The sequence below is a fragment of the Pristis pectinata genome, chromosome 23, assembly GCF_009764475.1.
Source record: "Pristis pectinata isolate sPriPec2 chromosome 23, sPriPec2.1.pri, whole genome shotgun sequence".
Taxonomy (NCBI): domain Eukaryota; kingdom Metazoa; phylum Chordata; class Chondrichthyes; order Rhinopristiformes; family Pristidae; genus Pristis; species Pristis pectinata.
The window spans coordinates 26,692,501-26,713,381 of NC_067427.1; the positions used below are offsets into that span (position 1 = coordinate 26,692,501).

Consider the following 20,881-nt stretch of genomic DNA (forward strand, 5'->3'; position numbering starts at 1 on the left):
CATGCCATTATACAGTCATTCCTTCGTACAAAATCCTGCAAGTACCTGTCCAACAGGTAGGGGAATGGGATAGGTGGAACTGCTCTGACAGCCAGCATAGGTTCAACAGGCTGAATGCCCTCTTTCTGTATTGTAGGGAAGTGTGAGATATGAAACCAATAATATGAGAGCACCCTCACTACTAACACTGCAGCTGCTCGGGACAGACACACTATCATCTTTTTCGAGAACAAGCAGAGACAATCAATAAACATAGGTTTTGTCAATGATATCTGTACCCTTTTAATAGTTAAAACCAGTTAACCAAGGCTACCTTAATTACCCCTCTCACTCCTAGGATTTCCACCACAGACAAGGGCTTATGGGAACAATGCCATTTCCAATTTACTCACAAGCCTCGCATGCCAGGCTGATTTAGACAAATATCCCTGAAAATTCATTTCCACTGTTAGTACCCTAAATTACTTGCACAACACACCGGTGAGAACACCAGCACTGGAAGGACCAAGCAGCTCATCTTGATGGTAACCGGAGATGAGCACTCAATGCATCTCACCTACACCCAAGAGCAAATTTAAAAGCATAAGAAAACATTTTAATTAGATGGATTCTAAAACAAAACAGAAGGGCGTGCAATCATTTACCTCCTACCTTCCCACATCCACACATACAATCCTTCCATTTGATAACAGCTGAGACCATTGGATACAGCAAAAGCTGTAGGACTAGACACCATCCCAGTTATTGTACTGAAGACCTGTGCTCCAAAACTAGCTACACCAGTAGCCAAGCTGTTCAAATACACTTACAATGCTAGCATTTGATCAAGTCTGAACTCAAGGTGCCACGGTAAAACTGAAGTCAATAGGCATCAAAGGGAAAGCACTCCAATGGTTGGAGTCATATTTCATAAAAAGGAAGACAATCGTGGTTGATGTGGGTCAAGCTTTCCATCCAGGACATCACCACAGGAGTATCGCAGGGCAGTGTCTCAGGGACAACCACTTTCAGTGATCTTCATCAATGATTTTCCTTCCATCAGAAGGTCAAACATGGGGATGTTTGCTGAGGACTGCACAATGCACGGTTCTATTTGTAGCTCCTCGGCGAATGAAGCAGTCCATGTCTACAGACGGAAAGACTTAGACAACATTCAGACTTGATAAGTGCCACAAAAATGCCAGGCAATGACCCAGAGGGAGAGTCTAACCAGATAATTTCTGACATTTAATGGCATTACCATCACCAAGTTCCCCACCATCAATATCCTGGGGTCACCACTGAACAGAAGCTCGACTATACCAGCCATATAAATACTGGCTATGAGTGCATGTCAGAGGCCTGGTATCCTGCTGTGAGTGACTCACCTCCTGACACCCAAGGCCATTCCATCATCTATAAAGGCATACGCCAGGAGTGTGATGGAATATTCTCTACTGGCCTGGATGTCTGCACTGACAATACACAAGAAACTGAATGACAGCCAGGACAAAGCTTGATTGGCACCCCATTCAACCACCTTAAACACGCATACCCTCCACCATTGGTGCACAGTGGCTGCAGTGTGTATCATCTACAAAATGCACTCCAGTTACTCACCCAGGCTGCTCTGACAAACCTCCCAAACCTGTCGCCTCTAGTGCCATGTGCATGGAAATGCCACCACCTTCAGGTTCCCCTTCAAGTCACACACCATCCTGTCTTGGAAACTATTACTGATCCTTCATCATTGCTGGATCTAAATCCTGGAAATCTTTAACCTACAGCACAATGGGAGTACCTTCACCAGAAGGACTGCAGCTGTTCAAGGAGGCGGCTCACCCATCCATTCTCAAGGGATATTGGGGATGGGGAATAAATGCCAGCATTAGAAAGGACAGTCAGTTCCCGAAAATTATATATTTGTTTTAAATATTAATTCACCTGTAGCTCTTCCAATTTAGTGTGCTATGTTTAATGCTCAAGATGTGATGTCTTCCACATTGGAAAAACCCAACGCTGAATAGGTGAATGCTTTGTAGAACACCTCTGTTCTGTCTGCAGGAAAGATGCCCTCCCCACTCCTCAACTGTGCCAATGGCCTTCACTTTAATTCTTCAGCTCTTTACTACTTTTACCTCTTGGTCTTTGGCCTCCTACACTGTTGCAATGAAGCCTGACATAAGCTTGAAAAACAGCACTTCCCTTTTGTCTTGGCACATCACAGCCCTCAGGGCTTGACACTTAATTTAACAGTTTCAGATAACCAGCCTTTACAGTTTGTGCCAGAATGGGCCAATTCTGCTGAAAGGTCATTGACTCGAAACATTAACTTTGCTTCTTTATCCACAAGTACAGCCTGAGCTGCTGAGTATTTCCAGCCTTCTCGAGTCTTATTTCATATTTCCAACACCTGTAGTTCTCTCTGTTCTTCAAATTATGAAATAATTCATGGAATACCTTAACTCCTTACACCTTTTCTTTCTGTTCCAACATCAAAACTTTCAAAACCCAAGTTTGTGGTCACACGCAAGTTCAAGCCATGAATTTTTTCGATTCTTTTCAATGGCATCGCGCACCTTTCTTCTCTTAAGAAACAAAGTCAGCAACTAGCAACAAGAACTTGCATTGTTTCATGTCTTTAAGGTCTGCAAAGAGTTGAGAGTCACCAGACAGTAGAAGATGTTAAAGGGGGTCTGAAACCTCAGGGGCAAATACAGGCTTTGGGATATGTGGAGTACGTGAAAACCCTGAAATCAAATGACGTTTTAGCGCAGTGTTGAATGCAATGAACATTGAGAAAGCAGCTGACTGGCAAACTGTCTGAATTTATGGTTAACTATGCTGTAGATTGTTAAGTATCCAATAGGATACAAATATGTATTTTAAATTTGAATTATATTTAAGTAAGTTAAAGCAGATATTACATACACGTCACATGAAGACACTTCTTTAGAAACAAGGATGCTTACGAGGATTCCTACTAGAACTTGCTTTCTCTGAGCTGCTCGCAGATTGTGATTTGAGAAGGCCACAACATATTTGTTTCCTGCTTAGACAGTCTTGTAGTCCGAGGCTGCTTGTGCTCGTATCTACCCGAGGAACAGAAATACTATCCTTCCCGAGCACATCACGAAGGCAATACCATGTTATATTTTTGAGATATAAACCGAACAAATGGTACTATTTTGACACCAGGAGGCAGTGTTGCACTTTATGTCAAATTTTGAAAGGTTCAGCGCAAATGTTTTGTCCCAAGTTGGAAGGGCTTGTGAAAGGAGAGTACAGTATAGATCATGTCCTTAGAACGCAAGAAGTAGGAGCAGGTGTAGGCCCTCCTGACTACTGCACCATTCATCAAGAGCATGGCTGATCATTACTGCAGTGCAATTTTTCAGCACTATTGTCATATCCCTTGATTCCCAGAAATCCATCAATCTCTGTTTCAGTGAAGGCAGCAATCGAGCTTCCACGGCCATCCAGGATAGAAAATTCCAAAGGTTCACCAGCCTCTGAGTGAAGGAATTTTTGTTCATCTCAGGCCTCAGCAGCCTGGTCCTAGACCGAGTCAGGGGAAACATGTCCCTCTATGTTTAATATTTTTTATATTTCATAATGACATGTGAAGCCCTTCTGCCCATCGAGTCTATGCCAGCTCTCGGAGCGGTCCCATCATCCCCATTCTCGGACTTACTTCCCTGTAACCAATTCTCTCTCACCAGCTAGCACATCTTTGGAATCTTGGGAGGAAACCGAAACCCCTGGGGGAAACCTGGGTCAGAGGGAGAATGTGCAAACTCTGCACACGAGCACCGGAGGTCGGGATTGAACCTGGGTTACTGAGGGTGTGAGGCAGCAGCACTACCTACTGTGCCATGGTGCCACCTATTCAGCTGGTTCTTGCAAGTACCGGAATAATGTTCATTATCACTGAGGATGTAGAACTGAGAGTAACTGATAGATTGCCTAGCATATATCCTCAAAAGGAAAACCATACTAGATATAAAATTAACTCTTCCCCACTTAAGAACTCTGCTTTAATTGAAAGCTCATAAACAAGAGGTATGCAAGTATTTGTGAAATACATGAGAAATGTGTGAAATCTATCATTTTCTAAAATTAGTTGTTTCACAGCAACCACAATAAATATCAATCTGACACAGTTATGCTGAGCACTAATTACCATGGGAACAGGCTGGTGATGCTGCTGCCTCTGCAATCAAGGGACATATTGAAATCAGCAGACAACTGATTAGCAGCCTGTGAGTTATCGGCAGTACACCAGGCACCACACAGCCTTCCCAGCTATCAGCAAGGACAGATTATGCCGGAACCCCGGCTCACTGCAAAATAATAATGATACATGATTGGGAAAGTGGTTTTAAATTCCATTCACTTCCAGTAATTATATAAGACAGAAACTTGTGTTGGTATGGAATTTGGGAAGCATGATAATGTGAAATAAACTCAAGGGAGGGATGGGGAGTCAAATCAATTTCCATCACAGAAACAACATACCATTTTGAATTGGGTCCTCAGTTAAACCAAACATCATGACTGGTGGTTACTGATGCCAGGTAGACATCTAGACCCTCACCTGATGTCAAGTAGATGCATGTTACTAATTCTATGACAGCTTTAGTTATCTTTCTGCAGACAGACATTCCCGTAACTGATTGCTTTGAGCTGCCTAAAATGTTTTCAGAATTGTGCTGATATTATCCGATGCCTACTTTCAAGGTTGTGTGACCGGTGAGTATAACCATTGCTCCTTGGCTGCAAGATCTTATGTGATGAACTGGATATTGTACCCTCTTTGGCACGGCTTCAAACTTTCAATGGGTGACTGCAACACTTTGGTGAAATGAGGCTAGATCCAATGCATTAAGCTGTTTTATTTTACAGTAAGTTAACAGACAGAGCAACAATAAAATAAAACTTACTGAGGTAAAAACTCCTCCTCAAAAATAGAGAAAATAATAAATGTTGCCACCATGTTCCTGCTTGCGATGCCAAACTAATTCTTGCTTCAATCAGACTTGCACTGCAACAGGCCAAGACTCAGAAGAGAATAAACACTGACTTAGAAATTCCATCACACATCTCCAAGTTAAATGTGGGTGAGAATCAACTTAACCTGTACAGAGAAATTTTGTCCACATATCTGGATGTCTTGCCATATGTTAGGAAATTCCACTACTGACTTTTCACTGGGATTTTCATTTGCACCAGAAATTCCTACAAAAATTCCCCCAAATGACATCAAAGATAGTGCAATGCACATAATTCATCTTCAGTAATTTTTCCAAGCTCACTCATTTGAAAAACATTTCTTATTTACCAACAGAACAATTAAGTTTTATTACCCAGATTTCCCCAAAAGCCACACTTTAACAGGACAATACTCAAGCTCAATTCTTCGTCTTCACTAATATCTGGCACCTTCTGCTACCTCAAATACAATTTCACATATACTTGGAATGCTTTGCCCAAGCATATTGAAGTCAAGATCACAGTCACCCTCAGCTTCCAAGCTACAGACTTCCAAGTCAAGGCTGTTACCACTACTTCCTACCACATCTCATCCACAACACTCTCAAAGAAATTCATCTATTTTTCCTTTGATCCACAGGAGCAGGCTAAACAATTCATAGGGAGCTGTTTGCATTGGAAAATTCCCCAAAGTGCTGCCGCTTCATACCACTCCGTACACAGACCTCCCTGACAATCTCTTGCCAGGAGTATTTGGCTGTAGTCCTGGAAGAGTCCTTGTGGCCCCATTCACAAATAACATGCTCCCTGAGGGCAACGTTCTTCATCACTCTGACCACTCCCCCACCCACATTACACCCACCCTCCCTCCCTCCCCCACCACCATCTATTTACTCAGTCAATAGCCTGTAACTGGAAGGGTGTTGCTTGTATTTAGATACAAAACCAACAATGTCACTTTGACTGCAGTATTACATAGGGGAACCTGATGATACAATTCTGTGAAGTCCACAACTAAAAATCCCAATCTCTATGCACCTTTCACAGACATCGGTAAATGCCTAGGACAACTGGTGACAACTACCTAAACATGTGAAGAATGTATAATAGAGGCTGGGCTTCAATGAATGTACTTGTTGCAGATTCTTTGCCTTTCCCAAATGGTTTAACATGTTAGGAGAAATGCAGTCCATGAATTCTCTACTGAGAACTCAAAAATAAGTTCATCCAAAACTTCAGTATACAGGATCCTCAACCGCTTAAAGTTATTGGAACTTGGACCGAAAATGAACTGAACCTTCTGCAGATGTGAGGAAGTTAGTTCTTACCAGAACACCATTAATATTTGGCCAATAGCAGTAGATGTAATGTGAACATTGAAGCACTTTCTTTAAGTGCACAAAAGGATTCAATTTCCTTTCACACTAGTCTTCACCTTCTGGCATTATCACAACCATCCTCTAATGTCACATTATCTTGCAAAATGATAAGCAGTGACTTTCCCTGCTAGCTCCATGCCATAAGTTTAAGAAAAATGGTAACAACATGGAACAAGTTGTGACCCAGTCGAGGGGGTAGAGAACCTGTTTTATTTCTGTGAACATGGGAGCCAAATTTTGAGAGATCTTTCCCCCCTGGGTAGGGTTACCAACGCACCTGCAGAAGCCTGGAGTCTCCCGGATTTTAAAATTAATTTGCCGCAAACAAACTCAACAACTCCTGTTTACGTGATATCATTAGCACAGCGAACCTTTCCAAAGAGTTTCATGTGTGTCAAACTCAAACTGATACCAAGCCACAAGAGATCACCGTGGAATAGATATTCAAAAGCCTCAAATACATGAATGATAGAAAAATAGGGAGCTATGTGGGAGGGAAAGGTTAGATAGATCTTAGAGCAGGATAAAATGCCGGGACAACATTGTGGGCTGACGGGCCTGTACTGTGCTGTACAGGCCCTTCAGCCCACAATGGGATTTTAGAAGCATCTTAAATCTGAATGAAGAATCACTGGCAAAACAATCTTTTTAATATTCTCAGAATGATTTTCTCATTATAAAAACACTTGAAATGGAGTAACAAAGCTATTCATTTACCATCAGGTAACAATGTAACTAAGTTTTCTAATAAAGTCACAGGTATGGGCATTTTGAGAGACCAATGGTAGAAATGTAGAGAAGATGGCAAATGGATTCCAGAGGTCATATAACAAAGCTTCCCAAGTAGCTTCACAGGTATGTTTTGGAGGACTTCCACTTGGTGTACTTCCAAATTCTTTACCCTTTCCGCCTGGTCTTCCAGGAACATGGGTAGCTGGAGTTAGCAAACCTAGCTGTGCGGTTGTGTACGAGGGAAGCAAGGCAGCATGTCTAGGGTTAATCCTAGCACCTGTGCCTCATTTGTGGGATTCGTCTCGCTCCCTCATTAGATTTGCTTCCCCTCCATTGGAACTCCTCAATCTCGTGGAGAACTTCCAGGTTCCTTGGCCTTCCCACCAGCATCCAGGAACGTGGCCAACCAAGGCTGGCAACTCCAGCTTGCGTTTGTGTATAAAGGTAAGATACAGGAGCCTGAAGGCACGTACCACCAGGCTCAAGGACAGCTTCTGTCCCACTGTGATAAGACTATTGAACAGTTACCTTATGCGATGACATGGACTTTGACCTCACAATCTACCTTGTTGTGACCTTGCACCTTATTGTCCACCTGCACTGCACTTCCCTGTAGCTGTGACACTTTACTCTGTACTGTTATTATTTTTACCTGTACTACCTCGATGCACTCTGTACTAACTCAATGTAACTGCACTGTGTAATGAATCAACCTGTACGATCGGTATGCAAGACAAGATTTCACTGTACCTCGGTACAAGTGACAATAATAAACCAATATCAATATCCATGAATAATTCTGCTAAAACTTGAAAAAGTTATTAAGAATAGAAAATGTCTTATGAAATCTTGCTGGTGTGAAAGACTAGAACTTAACAAAAGCAAGTGCTTCAGACCTGTTCTGAGGGAAGTGCTACACAATTAGTATCAGTAAGCTAACTGGTTTGAGCTCCCTCTCCCTCAGTATCATTCCCAAAACTAATGGAAATGGTTCCAGACATTGAGTGCTGCAGATATCTCCATTTTAAATGTACAGAGGGAGAGGCAATACAGAAAGAACAGCATGGAAGAAATGACAGAACAACACGGGAAAAGGGGCTTAAAAGAAAATGGAGAGTTATGGGGAAAGTTAGAGGAATTTTGTCAGCATGAAATGCTGGGTTGATTAATACTTGTGGCTGTCCTGTCTACAAGAAGATTGTTGACAGACTGGAGGCTTTTTGGATGATGCAGTTAAATCATCGTCAAACTCATCTCCAAACTCCTAGGCCTGGGACTCAAAACCTCCCACTGCAACTGGATCCTTGACTTCCTGACCAACAGACTGCAATTAGTAAGGATAGGCAGCAACATGTCTGCCACGATTATCCTCAACACTGGTGCCCCACGAGGCTGCGTCCTCAGCCCCCTGCTCTACTCCCTATACACTCACGACAGAGTGGCCAGATTCTGCTCTAACTCCATCTGCAAGTTTGCAGATGATACCACAGTTGTGGGCTGTATCTCAAATGACGGTGAGTCGGAGTACAGGAAGGAGAGAGAGCTTAGTGACAAGGTGGGTGTCATGACAACAACTTTTCCCTCAATGCTAGCAAAACAAAAGAGCTGGTCATTGACTTCGGGAGTGGGGGCGGGGAGGTGCTGTGCACAGTGCCCTGTCGACAGGGTAGTCCTGTTGACATCAATAGTACTGAGGTCAAGAGGGTTGAAAGCTTCAAATTCCTAGCAGTGAACATCACCAATAGCCTGTCCTGGTCCAACCTCGTTGATGCCACAGCCAAGAAAGCTCACCAGCACCTCTACTTCCCCAGGAGGCTAAAGAAATTTGACAGGTCCCCTTTGATCCTCACCAATTTTTATCAATGCGCCATAGAAAACATCCTATCTGGATGCATCACGGCTTGGTATGGTAACTGTTCAACCCGTGACTGCAAGAAACTGCAGAGAATTGTGGACAAAACTCAGCACATCACAGAAAGCAGCCTCCCCTCCATGGACTCTGTCTACACATCTCGCTGCCTTGGTAAAGCAGCCAGCATAATCAAAGGTCCCACACACCCCAGAAAGTCTCTCTTCTCCCCTCTCCCATCAGGCAGAAGATACAAAAGCCTGAAAGCACATACCACCAGGCTCAAGGACAGCTTCTATCCCACTGTTATAAGACTATTGAATAGTCCCCTAATATGACAAAATGGACTTTTGACCTCACAATCTATCTTGTTATGACTTTGCACCTTATTGTTCATCCACCTGAACTGCACTTTCTCTGTAACTGGTACACTTTATTCTGCACTCTGTCATTGTTTTAACTTGTGCTACCTCAATGAACTGCTGTAATTAATTGATCTGTACGAACAGTATGCAAGACAAGTTCTCCCTGTACCTCAGTACACGTGACAATAATAAACCAATTAGTTTACCAATTTTTAAGTGTATCGGGGAAGTTAGAAATATCATAGTGGACGAAGAAGGTTGGGGGAAGACGCCGTGTTGGCACACCTGGATTCAGCTCTTTATGCCTGTCTTAAACTGGCAGCTTTCCCAAGGCTTGCGACTTCCAACTGCCCAAGGTTAAAAACAGACAACAGGCAGCCTTGTTGTAATATTTAAATTAACAAAATGTTCCCCATGATTAGATGGGCAGTTCACCCCTTGTCGGACCTTCACTGAAACTCGAGGTGTGCAAATTTTGTTCCTGGTCAAGGTTATTTCATAAAATAACCACAAATCATCTGTTTTTAGGAGTTAATATTCATCCCATTACTTTGGTGAAAGGATGGGGAGATGGATGAGATATGGCATCCGGCAGTAGCGCAGAGAAAGGTCATATACAATGTTTCTGCATTTGGTAAGGTAAGTCAATGTTGACATAACTTTCAGGTAACGATCAGTTTTGTGAACTGAAGATCCAAACATCGTGCTGCTTTTCCTTTATATGAGTGTTAGCAATGTACTTCCAAGTAGAAATATACTGAAAACTAATAACATTTAACTTTTGGCTAGATATTCCAAGCAGTTCAGAGAAAAATGAGCATAATTTTCACTGAGCTACCTAAAGTCATATTAGACCAGTAACCAAAAGATTGATCAAAGAGGTAAGCTTTCATTGGAAGGAGAAGCAGAAAGAATGGTTTAATGAGCTACTGTAATTCCAGAGCTAAGAGCCTTGGAAGCTGAAGGCAAGGGCAGCAATGGAGCAGTGGGGAGCGCACAAGATGCCAGAACTGTAGAGATCAGAGAGGAAGATAGGACTGGTCGAGTTTCAGAGACAACAACAGTTGAAGGAATTTTGATACAGACATTAAAATTTTATATTTGAATGTCTTTTGGCTGACAGCCAATGTCGGTTGTTCTGCAGAGGGGGTCTGGGTGAACAAGCCTTGGTACGAGGAAGGATATGGATACCTGCATAGATCTATTTTTAAACATAATAATCTTGAACTTGCAGCTCATGCCCTCAATACCTCTCAGTGTCCTCCAACAGTCTCTTTCCCACAAACTTATTCTTACCCCAACATACTTAATGTGCCTACAGTTAATCTGTGACCATTACTGTTTTTCCCTGCATCGGCTTAAAATGGGAGCCTTTTCAAGTGGTTAACTTTTCAAGTGGCTATTGTGAGACAGCTTATCGTGGAAGTTGACAAGAGGTTCCAAGGAGCCAAGGAATTTAGAAAAAGAGTGTCAGAATCTTTCACCTCCTCTGCAACCTTTGTAACCGTCGGCATGCTGTCTTGAGCTAAAGTCATGGTGCTGATGGGCCAGCAATCAACTTAATGCTTCGGGGAAGAATCTGCATTGCAGTGTTGGACCATCATCAGCACAATCAACCCCGCATAAATCACATCAGCAGTTTCTTCTCCAAACATCTGGCAGCGAATAATGCCCAGGAGGAAGTCAGATAGATGCTCAAATTATGTCGTAAATATTAAGACTCTTAACAGTTGTATACAGGGGAAATAAAACAAATAAGTTTCATAGATAATCTTGCTAAAGCTCTAGCCATAATTCAGCTTCTCAAATGCAATTTACCATGTTTCAAAAGAATGAGTAGGGCAAAATAATACCTGACTGTGTATTGCTCCTCTCTAGGTCCTGATCCCAATCAGCACAATTTTATCAACAATCATGGTTTTGCAAATGAATTATTAATTTTGCATGGTTCTTTTAATAGATGAGACAATGCCAAGATTAAAAGGTAGACACAGACACTGTTTTGCTCCCTTTCCCTAAATGATACCTGTGGTTCAATTGCCAGTGTTCTAGTCAATACTTTTCCTTCAATCAGACTGATTACCATAATGTTGTTTGTGGGTCCTAGCTGTGCGCAAATTGCCTTTAACATTTCCTAGAAAACTGCAGTGATTACATTTCACTTAGGACTTCATCAGCTCTAACTGCTCTTGGACACTGTATAAATGCAATCTTTCTCTCTGTACTCAGCAAATCGACTGCACCAAACAAAATCAATAACCAGCCGAATCATGAATCTGCCAAATTCCCATCACCGTCAGTGCTCCCAGGAGAGTCCAGCTAAACATCCAGATCCTCATGTACCTTAAACATGGACAATGCTACATTCCATATTATTGGCAACTGTTGGCATATCCTCTGAATTTCCCTCTCTCTTCCCTCTGAAGAAGTGAAGAATTTGTAAGCAAACTGTGTTGACTGGAAAATTTATTGTTACAAGGTAGAACACGCAAAACATGTCAAATAAGAGTGTGTTTGAATCTTAGTCGGGGTAACATTCAATAGTCTGGAGAAACTGCTGCTCTGGCACTACCGAAGTCCCAAGGGTGGTGACACAAGAGGCTGCAGATGCTGGAATCTGAAGCAACAAGCAATGGACCGGAGAAACTCAGTGGGTCAGGCATCATCTGTGGGAGGAAAGGAACTGTCGGTGTTTCGGGTCAAAACCCTGCATTAGGACTGAGAGGGGAGATGGCCAGTATAAAGAGGAGCAGGAGAGTGGTGAGGAAGGAATCTGAGGTGACTGGTGGACTGAGGAGGGGTGTAAGAATGTCAGGCAGGTTGCACCAGGTAGGAGAGGGGAGCAGGAGTGGAGTTGGGAGACAGTGGTGGGTGACTGAGTCCCGAGGCTGTCTGATTTTCAGAGTTTTACTGTTCTAGAGCTCTTTAAGGTGTAGAGGGAACAGAAGATGTCCTCTCATTGAAAACAGCTAACAAGATGGTTAGCAGCTAACAAGACAGCATTCTCCCTTATTAGTTGAGGCATAAGATACATGCTGAAACAATATGGAACGCTAACTTTGCTCTGCTGATGCTTCCTGACCTGTTCGAACCTTTCCAGCATTCTGTTTTTACTTCAGATTTCCAGCATCTGCAGTATTTTGCTTCTCCAGTATGCATCTTACATTTCCAGCATCGCACTGTTATTTTCTTTTTCTTTGTCTCCTCCGCTGTTTTTGTTCATCTCTATTTACATCTCCTTCAGATTGATCAGCTGGGAATAACAACCCTTCAACACTCTCAGCTGGTATCACAACCAACCTGCATCTTTCAGTCTCTCTGATCTCTATTCTATCATAGACATTCTCTTTGTTCTCTGCTACCCACCCCCTGCCCCTTTCTTTGCAACTTAATGTGTCTGAGTTCCATGTTATCTCATTTCTGATGAAAAGTCACTGACCCAAAATATTAAATCTTTCAATTGCTGCCTGGCCTCCTGAGTATTTCCTGAATTTTCATGCATCCTACATCTGCAGTTTTTTCAAACTTGTTATTGCCATGAAAGTAATTGTCAATTACCAGCTAATCCACTTGTCTCCTCCTTTCACAGGCTATAACAATTCTAAAACTAAGTGATGCATGTTCTCTCTCACATGGACTGACACCCATCCTTACCCAGTCCCGTCGTTCAGAGACTCAACTACTCTCCTGGCTCCCAATACAAGCTGCTCACAGACCCACCTCATTCTATCTGGGAATATCACCTTAAGTCTCAATTTCACAAGCTGTTCCACTCACTAGATTTGGAACAAGTTGAAAATCTGGTTCTGAGACAATATTGTCTGTCAGTATAATTTGTCCACAAAGTTAAGCATGAAGTTACTGTGCAGAATTTCACAGGAAATCATATCATGTCATTTGGAAAATCTTTCACAATTCTTACTCGTCCTCAAATATACCTCAATCCATGTAACCTTGTCATTATTGCATAATGTCTTAGCTGTCCCTTTTGCAGAGAAAAATATATGCATCATGCTGTCTACGGAAGTTGCAAAAAGAGTTTCAAATCTATATTCTATCCACAAATTACAATGTAGATATAATATTTTGTTTTTCAACACATAAACTTCTACCATTAGATCAACTTTCCATTCCATTACCTCCATCTCCCCAACAAGTCCTTCTGGATCATAGGCATCTGTGGAGTTGCTGGATCCTGCTAGGCCAAGAGCTTGGGCCAATAGCTGGACAAGTTTTTGTCTGTGAGTCACTTTTTCTGGGTCACTTAACGCCTTATGAATCAGTCCTCCTTCTATCTTCTGCCAGCCTCCCAGAAGATGCTCCTGAAACACAAAATTACTCATAATTCCATTGAATCTCTTTTCTTTACCTAAGTGTTCCCAACATCTTGGAAACTTGTAAAATAAACATGAAAACCCCCTGAGGATATTCAAAGTTATTTACCATTCTTTTTCCTGGATAGGAACACGATCTTAGCAATAAAGATATTGTAGGGGATACTATGAGAGGTACTCAACTTGCAGTACATCTTACAAGCAAGATGGACCAAAATGGTCACATCCTTTACTGTGCAGTGCTACCCAAGACCAGGTCTGGGTTAAATACAAATCTCTACTATATTTTGATGTTTAATCCTTGTTGGGAGGTTATTTATTTGTTTCCCAGACCAATCACAGGTACATCCTATGAGTAGAGGTAGTCATTTAGTATTAATTTGTGCTAAATTGTTATAAATTTTAAACACACTGTACATGGACATGAAATCTCAGGACTCCACCCTTAGCTGACCTCCTGTGCTAGAACTCTGCCTTTTCCTTGCTAAACAGACAGAGACAGCTAGAAAGTAGACTGATGTTTGCATCTAGGAGTCAGAGGATAGGGTGGTGTCACAGGGCAGGTTTACATGGATTCATTACAATACAGATCATTGACTGACACAGAAAATGGGGATCATAATTTTATAACCATACCTCTAGTCTATGCTTGCATTAGACAGCAGAACCTCATAAATTTACCCTCTTCAAAACACAAGGCTACATATCATAACCACTTGACCCTCAGCCTGAACGGAGATTACTGGACAATTTCCCCAACAATCCAATGAGACTAGACTGCTGTAACTACACGAGTTTGATTTTCAGACAGTAATGTAGAGCAGAAGGATGTCACTTGGCCAATTGAGTACATGCTGGCTTTTCCAAAGATAAGTTGCAAGACACAATCTTGTTGCAAAGTAGATTGTTTGCTTTAAGTCCTGTTCCAAATCTTGCCTTATCTCCGACTCAATGATTAATACTTGCTTTGGTGGCAGAATAACAAATCTGTGTTTTACCATTGTGTTCTTCAGAAAAATGCTTGACTTGTACTTCAAAGCTGGCTAATACATGAAGTTATACACAAGTGCCTGTGCAGAAACAGTGGGGACAGACCCTCTCATCAGCATTATGTGGTGCTGTGCTCCAGCCTTAGGACTGCAGCTCTGGATATAAAAAAATAGGTTAAAAAAATGTTTTGAATTGTCAACTTCAATAAGAACAAAACTACCTCATTTTGAAAAAGATATCCTTCAGAAACCTGCAGAAATTATTGTTATATTTTTGAAAAAAAACTTTGCAATTTTCCAACACAAAGTCAGTAATCTGAAAACAAAATATTCTGATCTTCTTCCAAGATAAGCAAGAGACCTGCACTGACATTTCTGAACAAATATAATGAACACAGAGCTGCTGCCTCACTGCACCAGAGTTGCAGCTCCAATCCTGACCTCCAGTGCTGTCTGTGTGGAGTTTGCACGTTCTCTCTGTGATCATGTGCATCTCCTCCAGGTGCTCCAGTTCCGTCCCACATTCCAAAGACACGCAACTAGGTTAAATAGCCACGTTAAAGTGACCTAGTGTGTAGTGACTGGTAGAATCTGGGAGAAGTTGATTGGAACGGGAGGAGAATAAAGTGGGATTAGTGTTGATGGAAGCTTGATGGTTGACGTTGACTTGGTGGGCCAAAGGGCGTGTTCCTATGCTGTATGACTCTACGAATCTATGACAATTTTTCACTAATATTAAAGCATGGTTCTCCATAAAGAATGCCAGGCAGGACAAGTGTCCTTCAAGCCTCCATGTCTCAAAAAGTAATCTCAATAGTTAATTTCTAGCTCTAAATCAGCTCTCAATGAAGTGAATCAGCACATTCCTTTTATTCTATGATACTCAACATGACTGGAGTGCAAGAGACATGGCATCTTTTTTCCATGGGTTTTCTGCTTATTGAGTTGGAAGTGAAACCCGTCTAATTCCAAACACTCACTGTTTAAGTATTCCATATCGATGCGGAGTCAAGCTGCCTCTAACTTACATTGGCAAACCTCCAGGATTGTTCTGCAGTCTTCAGAAATTAAAAATCAATTTCTAGGCAACCTTTGTGGACAGCCCAGGAGGAAAATTAAAGGGCCCATTATAGGCACCCTTGCTGTTTTACTTTCTTTGAACACTTGTTCATTTAACTGATGCCCAGGTGGGATTGCTGGATACAGGAGGCCATGTGGAGAAATCTCCAGGGATACCTCCAACAACTCCTGGCAATCTGTCTCTGTTTACACTTCAAACTCCCTCTCAGCACAGGTGGAGTAGCAGCCCCAGCAAAGCAAACTTCAATAATAGTCAGATCAGGAGCTTATTTTTGCTGTGGGCCCAAAACCTCGACAATTTGGACAGACACATCAAAGGCCTATTCATTTGGAATCCTTATGGGCAACAACAGAAATGATTTCCCCATCAATCCAAATCCAAAGCTCAAATGTGAAAGGACACTGCCTGTTACGTTGCCACGTAGTGCACCCGTCCCTCCCAATCTGGCAATAATTTCATTCAATAAATATTCCTTCAGAGAAAGAAGTGACAATACCAAGTCCATCAGACTCAATACGGCAATTATAAATCATGGGGAGAGGATATGCTGATGCAGGCTACATTGGGCACAGTGAGATTTTATCTCCATTAACTGTTTCTTCCAAATAGTAACTATGGTTAATGGTGGGCAGTACAGTGGCGCAGCTACTAGAGCCACTGCCTCGCAGCGTCAGACACCCCGGTTCAACTCTGACCTCGGGTGCTGTCCTTGTGGAGTGTGCACATTCCCCCTGTAACCGCGTGGACTTCCCACATCCCAAAGATATGCAGGTTGGTAGGTTATTTGCCCACTGTCAACTTTCTCTAGTTTGTAAGTGAGTGGCAGAATCTGGGGTGGGGGCGAGTTGATGATGACGTGGGGAAAGTACAAATGGGATTAATGTAGGATTAGTGTAAATGGGTGATTGATGGTCAGCACAGACCCAGTGGGCTGAAGGGCCTGTTTCTATGCTATGTCTCTCTATGACTTTAATCTTACTTCAGCATCAAACTCAGACTCTTCAGAAAATGATTCCTGCAATTTTCTCACTATTCTGAACAGAAATAAGTTCATCCTTACTATAGGTCAAGTGGCCCGTTTCTTGTTAAGCTGATTTATTTTCATGATTACCTGAAATGTTATACTAATTTAGCACTGGCTGTAAATTAGAAATGAACAGTGGCATATTACGCTTAGGTGCCTAAGTGTCAAAAACTTTAACAACCAGGCATCAGAGTGCTTTGACACTGTAAATGTAAATTAATGATGAACCTGAAATGGAAAATTAACTGCTGAAGCTGCTCCACTTTCAGAGCAGACATACCAAGCAGCTGCATGTGACCAGAGCTGGCTCCACTTCATGTCAACAATGAGCCTGATCAAAGTCATCTTGAAACTTGTTGTGAAGGACTTAATGGCGATAATCGTAACTGATCTGAAAGGTGGTTAAAATGGGTTTTTCAAGTGGAAGCCATAATATTTTACTTTCCATCTCTTACTTCTCTTCCTCCACCCCGATTTATGACTGAATTCACAATCTCTCAAGGTGAATCATCCACTCACACTTTCACCAACTTTATGGTAAAGGTTAGTTTTGTGGTGAAGGCTGCAGAGGTGAACCTAATTAAACCTAACCCTAACCCTAAGGCTGCGGAGGTGAACCTAATTAATGCTGCAGCAAATTCTGGTTTGTAACTTCTCACAAATTGTTTACCAATGTCCAATTAGATCTGCGTGGTGCCTTCTGCTATAAATCAAGTCTGTAGTGCCGTGAATCTTTGCTGCAAATAGCAGAGATGAAGCATCAAAACAAACAGACTACACCACTTCACACACCAAGTTCTCCCTAAATCTTTCACAAAACGTAATCTGTACCCAGCACCAAGACAGTTGGCCTCACATGGAACAAAGTGATCCCTACATCACACCTTCAAAATATTTAATTAGACGAAAACAACTTGAAAGCAACAGAAACCATGCAATGATATGAAGCCATTCACAAATTCAAGCCAGAGCACTTTTAGCAACTAATTAAGTACTTTTAGAATGTGTTTACAGCTGCAATTTATGTTGCATGATTTGCACAATCAAAGCAGCAAAGAGTATACAACCAAACAATCTATTTAAATGACAGTGTTTGAGGAAATAGTATCGACCAGCACATCGGAAAGAACTTCCTTTTTCTTCTTGGAACTTATGTCCACCTTAAAAGGACTTAAGCAACATTTAACTTAAAGTTTTGTTTACAAAATGGAATGAGTTTTGAAAAGTGCTGCATGTGGAAATTCTGTATTGTGAGGCTCCATTCTCATGTCTTGACCTTGCACCATGTCACAAGCCATCTACCCAGGGTTGTTTCATTATGATACAACACGAAGTCCAGACTAAACCTGTCATCCTGTCCCTTTCAACTCAGTCATTCCTGAGGAGGCTTTGAACAACAGTTTGCTGGCTTTTCTACTTTGCTGTGTCCCAGGACTGGTAAACTTAGAACAGATCTGGAATTAAACCCAACAGTTTCTGGCCTGTATGGCTCACTATTAAACCGTATCTGAATCTACCCAGTGATGAACTAGGGAACCTCTTTTTTTCAGTGTGCACTCTGTGTTATTATGTAGTTATAATAAAGAACTACAGTTCCCAGTAGGCAATGCAAGGGGTCACATGGGGGAACAGGAAGTGGCTGGAAAGAGCGGGAAAAGCCAGCCAGCCTGTTGTTGTAAGTCTGTGCAGTCCATTGTTTTGTTGTTTTAATAAATGTTCAGATGTTAAACCCACGCCAAGTTTGTCTTGTGATGAAGAACAAACACAACATGGTGTCAGAAGTTGGTGTGAGGTCTGAACAAGGAAAGTAAATGAATACTGTGTGCAATTGAGAAAGAGACTCAGTGAGTACGAAAGAAAAGCTGTAAAAAGACGGAGAAAAAGCCGGCCAGTGTGGCGAAGGAGCACATTGTTCCTGAAGTTCAGCAGTCACCAGATTTGCCAAGAGAGACTCAGGTGAGAGGCCAAGAGTTCCCGTTATGGATAAGCTAAGTCCTCTCAAGCCTATGCAGTTTACTGGCAATCTAGCCGATAATTGGAAACGCTTCAAACAGCGATTCAACATATATTTAGATGCTAGTGGAGTGGGAAGAATGATGAAAAATTGAAAGCGTCTATTTTTCTGCACGTGATTGGCGAAGATGCTTTGGACATCTACAACAGCTTTCAAGTTGGGCACCTTAATGGAAAAATTTGAGGAGTATTTTATCCCAAGAAAAACAAACACAATACTTTGTCCTTATAAACCTGCCAAGAACCCTTGTTTTTAATGGCTGACGTCTTTCTTGGGTCAGGCTTCACTCCCTCTTCAGATATGACACACTCCACAATCTTATTACAACATCTTCAATTTATAAGGTGCCTAACCAGCCATTCCATTGAGTTACTGATGTTTATACTTTACAGACCGGGCCTAGACTCACTGGAGTTTAGAAGAATGAGAGGTGATTATATTACAATGAAGGGGCTTGAAGAGACGGATGCTGGGAAGACGTTTGAGCTCGGAGACATAGGCTCAGACTAAAGGGTTGCCCACGTAAGACACAGTCAAGGGGGAATTTCTATTCTCAGACCATGAAGAATCTTTGACATTCTCTGCAACAGAGAGCTTTGGAGGCTGTCACTGAATTTACTTAAGACTAAATTACACAAAAATTTGGGTTAGAGCACTGAAGGGCACAGCAGAAAAGAGGAGATGAGGCAAATCAGCCTTGACCTCATTGCAAGCTGGCACAGACTAAAGGGCTAGAAGCCCACTCCTGCTCCTATATCTTACATTCTTTACAATAGCAGTATTTATAATCCCATGTCTCCATGACATCGTCCCTAAAATTTCAACCATTCACTAAAACCCATTTTTAATTTTCAATGACATAATCTGTTTCAATCACCTGCTCCCAGAGAACAATCTACAAATGGACAAACCAGAGTTTTAAAAAAGGTTTCTCTTGCTATTTATCCTAAATCTCTTGCACGTAAGACAAGATTTGCAGCTGGCCTTTCTGGACTCCTTCATCTTTGGAAACGGTCTGTTTCTAACAATTCCATCCTAATCTTTCTGAATCTTAAACACCTCTGAGGTATCCTCCAGTAATCTCAGCCTTGTTGTCATCTCCCATTTCAGTCAGTACACACAAGAGGGAACTATATCAAAGTAATTCAGAGGAGTATTGATTTTAGACGACCGTAAAAGGAAAAAAAATCCTTCCTCATCTGGTCAGACAGAATCTGTGAAGAGAAAAATAGCATTAGTATTTCAGGTCAATGACCTTTAATGATGAAAGGTCATCGATCTGAAACGTTAACTCTGTTTCTTTCTACACAGATGTTTCCTGACCTGTTGAATGTTTTCAGAATTTCTCTTTTATTTCATTTCTTTTTCTCTTTCAGGTAACCCAGATGAGTAGATTGGTTACATCATTATTTCTGTAGGATTGCAAGCTGATGCTACCCTGCAAGTGGGATCATAAGCATGCACTGGTTCGCTCAGACCCTGGGTAAGAAGAGAGTGGGATCACAAGAGAACTGTAGATGCTGGAATCTGGAGCAACAAACAATCTGCTGAGGGAACTCAACAGTTCGAGCAACATCAGTGGGGGGAGAGGAATTGTCAATGTTCCGGGTCAGTACCTGCAGGACTGAGAGTGGAGGGGGAGATAGCCAGTATAAAGAGGAAAGAGTGGTGAGACAGGAGCCAAGGAGAATGGTGGCCCAAGAGGGCATGATGAAGGATCGTCTACAAAGACAAAGACACCTTCAATGTATGTTATACAGTAAACTCTGACCACCTGCTGTCTGACCATTTGGAAATCCTGATGGTTCAGTATCGGGCTCACCAGGTGATGTTTGCAATTTCCACTCACTGGGGCCTCAGTTCCCGCGCTCCCCTCGGGATCCTGTATCCCACACTCCCTTTAAACCCACTTAGTTCTGTCGGTGGTGCTTCACTGAAGCTTACCTGGTTCACTGAAATGTGACGATGTAATATCTTTTTTAAAAAGTGAATTAAAAGTAAGCTGAAGTAATAATAGCTGATAGTCCAGAAAATCTGCTAGCCCAATGCAGGATTAATGGAGTTTTACTGTATATGCTACTTCAAATGGTGGAGTAAATCCTATTTTCAGTCTAACTCTGCCCCAACTGTAGGATACAAAGAG

The 20,881-nt window shown here is 41.9% G+C and overlaps 1 protein-coding gene across 2 annotated transcripts in view; it reads right to left on the reverse strand.

Moving 5' to 3' along the window:
* Positions 1–20,881, reverse strand: part of abca2 (ATP-binding cassette, sub-family A (ABC1), member 2) — a 417,188-nt gene that overhangs the window by 199,526 nt on the left and 196,781 nt on the right. For both annotated transcript variants that reach the window (XM_052036764.1, XM_052036762.1), the window contains exon 7: positions 13,436–13,618. In XM_052036764.1, coding sequence (XP_051892724.1) covers positions 13,436–13,618 — 183 coding nt within the window. The remainder of the gene's footprint in view (positions 1–13,435; positions 13,619–20,881) is intronic.